At 40.8% G+C, this 7,535-nt stretch overlaps 1 protein-coding gene across 10 annotated transcripts in view; it reads left to right on the top strand.

The window, feature by feature from the left end:
• Window positions 1–2,536: 2,536 nt before the first annotated feature.
• Window positions 2,537–7,535, top strand: part of LOC139539172 (ATP-dependent RNA helicase DDX3X-like) — a 28,276-nt gene continuing 23,277 nt past the window's right edge. For 7 of the 10 annotated variants that reach the window (XM_071342031.1, XM_071342030.1, XM_071342028.1 and 4 more), the window contains exon 1: window positions 2,537–2,853. In XM_071342031.1, coding sequence (XP_071198132.1) covers window positions 2,809–2,853 — 45 coding nt within the window. In that variant the 5' untranslated portion in view covers window positions 2,537–2,808. The remainder of the gene's footprint in view (window positions 2,854–7,535) is intronic. The other 3 variants (XM_071342034.1, XM_071342032.1, XM_071342033.1) reach the window with 1 other exon arrangement.

The following is a 7,535-nucleotide window of genomic DNA, read 5'->3' as shown; positions in this document are numbered from 1 at the left end:
AGAAAGGGAGTAGCAGAGCAAGAGAGGGGTCTGAAGAAGGCATTAGGCCATGTAAGAAAATAGCCTCTTGTTGTGTTTCGTCCTCTCCTTATCTGTACTGACCTGGCAGGGTAAGGGGGAAATCAAATCAAATTGCATTTGTCACATGCGGCGAATACAACAGGTGTAGACCTTACAGTGAAATGCTTACTTACAAGCCCTTAACCAACAATGCAGTTTTAAGAAAAATACCAAATAAAGAAAATAAATAAAAGTAATAAATAATTTAAGAGCAGCAGTAAAATAACAATAGCGAGGCTATATACAGGGGGTACCGGTACAGAGTCAATGTGCGGGGGCACCGGTTAGTCGAGGTAATTGAGGTAATATATACATGTGAGTAGAGTTATTAAAGTGATTTATGTATAGATAATAACAGAGAGGAGCAGCAGTGTAAAAGGGGGGCAGTGCAAATAGTCTGGGTATCCATTTGATTAGATGTTCAGTAGTCTTATGGGTTGCAGGTAGAAGCTGTTTAGAAGCCTCTTGAACCGAGACATGGCGGTCCGGTACCGCTTGCCGTGCGGTAGCAGAGAGAACAGTCTATTTTTATTTTATTTGGTGTGGTCCCGTGTGGCTCAGTTGGTAGAGCATGGCGTTTGCAACGCCAGGGTTGTGGGTTCATTCCACACGGGGGGACCAGGATGAATATGTATGATCTTTCCAATTTGTAAGTCTGTTAAATGTATTTATTTTTTAACCAGGTAGGCCAGTTGAGAACAAGTTCTCATTTACAACTGCGACCTGGCCAAGATAAAGCAAAGCAGTGCGACACAAACAACAACACAGAGTTACACATGGAATTAACAAACGTACAGTCAATAACACAATAGAAAAAATCTATATACAGTGTGTGCAAATGAGGTAAGATTAGGGAGGTAAGGCAATAAATAGGCCATAGTGGCGAAGTAATGACAATGTAGCAATTAAACACTGGAGTGATAGATGTGCAGAAGATGAATGTGCAAGTAGAGATACTGGGGTGCAAAGGAGCAAAAAAAAAATATATAACAATATGGGATGAGGTAGTTGGATGGGCTATGTACAGGTGCAATGATCTGTCAGCTGCTCTGACAGCTGATGCTTAAAGTTAGTGAGGGAGACATTAGTCTCCAGCTTCAGTGATTTTTGCAATTCGTTCCAGTCATTGGCAGCAGAGAACTGGAAGGAAAGGCAGCCAAATGAGGAATTGGCTTTGGGGGTGACCAGTGAAATATACCTGCTGGAGCGCGTGCTACTGGTGGGTGCTGCTATGGTGACCAGTGAGCTGAGATAAGGCGGGGCTTTACCTAGCAAAGACTTATAGATGACCTGGAGCCAGTGGGTTTGGCGACGAATATGAAGCGAGGGCCAGCAAACGAGAGCATACAGGTCGCAGTGGTAAGTAGTATATGGGGCTTTGGTGACAAAACGGATGGCACTGTGATAGACTGCATCCAATTTGCTGAGTAGAGTGTTGGAGGCTATTTTGTAAATGACATCGCCGAAGTCAAGGATCGGTAGTATAGTCAGTTTTACGAGGGTATGTTTGTGGTGATTTCGGCAGGTTACCTTAGTGGTCTCGGGCACAGGGACTATGGTGGTCTGCTTGAAACATGTTGGTATTACAGACTGAGACAGGGAAAGGTTGAAAGTGTCAGTGAAGACACTTGCCAGTTGGTCAGTGCATGCTCGGAGTACACGTCCTGAATGTTGACCTGGGCTCCCAAGTGGCGCAGCGGTCTAAGGCACTGCATCTCAGTGCAAAAGGCATCACTATAATACCTGGTTCACATCCAGGCTGTATCACATCCAGCTGTGATTGGGAGTCCCATAGGGCTGCGCACAATTAGGCCAGCGTTGTCCGGGTTTGGCCGGAGTAGGCCTTCATTGTAAATAAGAATGTGTTCTTAAACTGACTTGCCTAGTTAAATAAAGAAATAAAATAAAGGTCTTAGTGATCACACAGTTGTCCGGAACAGCTGATGCTCTCATGCATGTTTCAGTGTTACTTGCCTCGAAGCAAGCATAAAAGTAATTTGGCTCATCTGGTAGGCTCCAGCTCTCGGCTGTGCTTCCCTTTGTTGTCTGTAACAGTTTGCAAGCCCTGCCACATTTGAGGAGCGTCGGAGTCGGTGTAGTACGATTCGATCTTAGTCCTGTATTGACGCTTTACCTTGTGGAACCTACTTGGTATGGTATGCTTAACCTGTCCAACACTTACAGGTCAGTGTTGAATTGCAGATGATTGATACAAGGAGAAGAGGCCATTTCAGACAATTAAGCAATACCCAAAGTGCCGCGGCTTACTTTCCTTCACCTTTTCTTATGTCCTATCATAATAGATGTTTACTACGATTTAATATGTTTGCTATTGGCAATATTATTTACTTTACTATCATACGCACTTCACCTGAGCAAAAAGAAGGCAGATTAATATTTCCGCGCGGAAATTTACAAAATTTGGAACATCGCGATGTCTGTTCTAAAATAGTGTTATCTCGCGGTACCTGTGCGCGTAATTTAGCTTCATTCCACCACGGAGAAGCCAGTGGAAGGTTACTGTTACAGCTCGAGTGAATACTTTAATTTGCAACCACATAAAAACTGACAGAAAGGAACATTTATTTACACAATACACTTGTTTTATTGACTGAAAGGAAATAAAGTTAGCAACATATTACGGACTGGAATCTAGGAAGAATTTTGTGATCTTCAAAGAAACTAGCTAGTGTGCTAACAAAGAAAATACTTTCCCTTGACAAATAATCCTCTTTATTCTCTTTAGTTATGAGTCATGTGGTCGTCGATAATCAACACGGTCTAGATCAGCAGGTGAGTGTTTTACTTAATTTATTTAATATAATTATAACTTAGAATATATGGAGTTAAGACAGCTAAAATAACGTCCCGTCAGCTAGCGAAGCGTAAGCTACCAAGCTAAAGTGGTTCGTAGCCAAGCTAATGTTAGCTAGCTAACTGCGTGGATGTGGCTGGTAAAATGGTGGTTGGTGTGTCGCCGGTGAAATTAACTGTATGGTGATGGCGGAGTTGGCGAATGCTACCTAGCAATATTCAGTTTTGATAAGACTTGGGTAGTTAGCAAATGATTTGTCTCAACGATTACATATAGTGAACACTTGCTATCAATAGCTGTATATTAATGTAGTTAGCTAGCTGACAGTCGAAAATACATATTTTAGTGTTTAATATGTAATTAGCCAGGCCAGTTGGCCACACGTAACAGGTCGGTATCGATTGCGTAGTTGATCTCACGGCAATTTTATCCAGGCTTGGTTAGGCCTTAGCTAATGTTGGCTATCTAGCTACAGAACCAATACTTGTTAGCATAGAACATAGTTAACTACCTAGCTGACAATTGATATTCAGATAAATTCAGCGTGCTAGTTTACGTTAGCTAACTAGCTAGCTGGTTGGATTGATGAAATTTTACCGGCCGGTAAAAGTAACTGCTGAGTCTTGAAACGTGGCGCAGGAAATGACAATCGCTAGTACTGTAGGTGAATACAGTAACCTACTCCAGACTGCGTTTACAAAGCCAATCTACCATTGGCTAGCTAGTGAGTTAATATTGGGGTTTAGTTTTAGTTATGTAAAACATGGCTAGTTAACTTGCTTTTAATGCATGTTATGTGGATGCTGGTCTATATAAAGTTACTTCACCGGTATAATCGTGTTTGGATAGAACGTTAGTCAGCAGAATAACGCTTCGATCACACCGACAGTATCATCTGGATTTGTATGCAGCAGAAGTTAAACATTCACCTTCTGCTACCGCTTCTGTCAAGCCACCTACTCGTACAGTTTGACGCATACGGTCGATAAATCCAACTTGTGCACTGCCTCTGCAACGCAATGCTGCAAGGCAAACGCAGCGTTTCATCGGAAATGAATGTAATTCTGGTGTACCAAAATGCAACAACACTGTCGGTGTGTTGGAAGCGTTAGTCTTGGACATTTTGCACGTAATTCACTGTGGCGGTAAAGCCTTGATCACACCTTTAGTGTCACTACATATTGTTACACCAGAAGTACATTCATTTCTAATGGAATGCTGCGTTTGCCTTGCAGCATTATGTTGCAGTGCGTTCTGTTTGTATGTTGGATTTATCTAACGTATGCATCAAACCGTATGTGTAAAGGGCTTGACAGAAACGTAAAGAAGGTGAACGTTTGATAAATCCAACATATGCACTGCCTCTGCAACTTAATGTACTTCTGGTGTACCAAAATGCAATGACCTGTTCAGTGCAAGTGTTGATTTTTGTCTATCCCTACCAGACACGTTCATGGCAAGCAGGTTAAAATACCAAAACCAACTGAACCAACTATATTACTTTGGGGCACAGGTCAAATTGCACATGAAACAATGATGGAAATTTAGCTAGAGTGCTGTTGCTAGCTAATTTGCTGTGGGAAAACATTGGGTTGTTATTTTAGCTGGAATGCATACGGCCCTTTTTTAGCTGGATCTTTGTAGAATCTTGACCCATGTTGGGTCATACAAAACCATGTGTTCCCTACTCTGACAATTTATCCATAAATATAAAGGAGACACCTAGTTTGTTTTTCTGTGGACTTTATATGGCGGTTGGACGCAAACTTTAAGGTGCATTACCGCCACCGACTGGAGTGTGTACCTAGTTCATCTTCCAATCACCCACGTTATGTTCTTAAAAACAAATGAGGAAATGGGAGAGGTGGGACTCCTAAAGCATCTAAAATAGAACCAATTTCTGTTTTAGCGCTTGGCAAGCAGTTTGGGTTAAATTATTGACTCGTGTGTTTGTGTACATTTATTTTGCAGCACAAACTTGGGTGGTCTGGTCAGCATTTAACTTTTTAGGGCTGCAATCCTGTCAACGGGATCGATATGACAACAGCCAGTGAAAGTGCAGGTCGCCAAATTCAAACAGAAATATCATAATTAAAATTCCTCAAACATACAACGATCTTATACCATTTTAAAGGTATTCTTGTTGTTAATCCCACCACAGTGTCCGATTTCAAAAAGGTTTTACAGCGAAAGCACCACAAACGATTATGTTAGGTCCGCCAAATCACAGAAAAACAGCCATTTTTCCAGCCAAAGAGAGGAGTCACAAAAAGCATAAATAGAGATAAAATTAATCACTAACCTTTGATAATCTTCATCAGATGACACTCATAGGACTTCATGTTACACAATACATGTATGTTTTTTTTGATAACGTTCATATTTATGTCCAAAAATCTCAGTTTACATTGGCGTGTTATGTTCAGTAATGTTTTGCTCCAAAACATCCGGTGATTTTGCAGAGAGCCACATCAATTTCAAGAAATACTCATAATAAACGTTGATCAAAGATCAAGTGTTATACATGGAATTTTAGATCCACTTCTCCTTAACTTCTCTGGGATATGTGGGGCGGTAGCGTCCTTCTTGGCCAAAAGCCAGAAAAAATGTTGCCCGCCAAATTCAAATATATTACTATAAAAATCAAGCTTTCATGAAATCACACATGAAAGACACCAAATTAAAGCTACACTGGTTGTGAATCCAGCCAACATGTCTGATTTCAAAAAGGATTTACGGCGAAAGCACACCAAAAGATTGTTAGCTCAGTACATAGCCACAGAAAAACACAGCCATTTTTCCAGCTAAAGAGAGGAGTCGCAAAAAGCAGAAATAGAGATAAAATTAATCACTAACCTTTGATCTTCATCAGATGACACTCATAGGACATCATGTTACACAATGCATTTATGTTTTGTTCGATAATGTGCATATTTATATCCACAAATCTCGGTTTACATTGGCGCCATGTTCAGAAATGCCTCCAAAATATCCGGAGAAACAGAAATACTCATCATAAACTTTGATGAAAGATACATGTTTTACATAGAATTAAAGATACACTTGTTCTTAATGCAACTGCTGTCAGGTTTGAAAAACACTTTACGGAAAAAGCACACCATGCAATAATCTGAGACGGCGCTCAGATAAAACAAAATTTCTCCGCCATGTTGGAGTCAACAGAAATACGAAATTACATCATAAATATTCCCTTAACTTTGATGATCTTCATCAGAATGCACTCCCGGGAATCCTAGTTCCACAATAAATTGTTGTTTTGTTCGATAATGTCCATTACTTATGTCTAATTACCTACTTTTGCTAGCATGTTTAGTGCACATGTCCAAACGCTCGCGCAGATGCAGGCGAACTCGGACGAAAACTTAAAAGTTATATAACAGGTGGAATAAACTGGTCAAACTAAGTAGAGAATCAATCTTCAGGATGTTGTTATCATAACTATCCAATAACGTTCCAACCGGAGAATTCCTTTGTGTCTCTAGAAGTTATGGAAAGCAAGACGATATCGTTTGGAACGCGCATGACCAGGAACTGGCATTCTGCCAGACCAATGACTGAAACACCTCCCATCCGGCTCAACATCACAGTAGAGGCTTCATTCCACATTCTACAGACTGTTGACATCTAGTGGAAGGCGTAGGAAGTGCAAACAGATCCATATCTTACAGGGAATTGAATAGGCGATGAGTTGAACATCGACCAGCCTCAGAATTCTGACTTCCTGTTTGGAATATTTCTCAGGTTTTTGCCTGCCATATGAGTTCTGTTATACTCACAGACATCATGCAAACAGTTTTAGAAACTTCAGAGTGTTTTATATCCAATAGTAATAATAATATGCATATATTAGCATCTGGGACAGAGTTGGAGGCAGTTCACTATGGGCACGCAATTCATCCAAAAGTGAAAATGCTGCCCCCTATCACAAAGAAGTGAATGCAACCGCTGTTTCAGATTTCAAAAAAGAAAACCATGCAATAATCTGAGGTCGGAGCTCCGAGCCCAATCAAGACAAAAATATATCTGCCATATTGTGCAGTCAACAGAAGTCAGAAATAACATTATAAATATTCACTTACCTTTGATGATCCTCATCAGAATGCACTCCCAGGAATCTGTTCCACAAATGTTTGATTTGTTCGGTAATGTCCATCATTTATGTCCAAATAGCTACTTTTATTAGCTCGTTTGGTAAACAAATCCAAAGTCATGAAGCGCGTTCACCAAAAGCAGACGAAATGTCAAAAGTTCCGTAACAGTTAGTAGAAACATGTCAAACGATGTATTGAATCAATCTTTAGGATGTTTTTAACAAATCTTCAATAATATTCCAACCGGATAATTCCTTTGTCTTCAGAAGTGCGATGGAACAGAGCTCGCTCTCACATGAACGCGCATGGTCAGCGCATGTTCAGGTCATGGTAGACCTTACTCAATCCCCTCTCATTCGGCCTCCCTTCACAGTAGAGGCATCAGACGGGGTTCTAAAGACTGTTGACATCTAGTGGAAGCCGTAGGAAGTGCAAAATGACCCATATCCCACTGTATACTCAATAGGCGATGAGTTGAATACCTACAAACCTCAGATTTCCCCCTTCCTGGTTGGATTTTCTCAGGTTTTTGCCTGCCATATGAGTTC

Source organism: Salvelinus alpinus, chromosome 14 (assembly GCF_045679555.1).
Source record: "Salvelinus alpinus chromosome 14, SLU_Salpinus.1, whole genome shotgun sequence".
Lineage (NCBI taxonomy): Eukaryota > Metazoa > Chordata > Actinopteri > Salmoniformes > Salmonidae > Salvelinus > Salvelinus alpinus.
The sequence above is the reverse complement of the archived record's forward strand: the minus strand, read 5'-3'. Positions and strand labels throughout refer to the sequence as shown.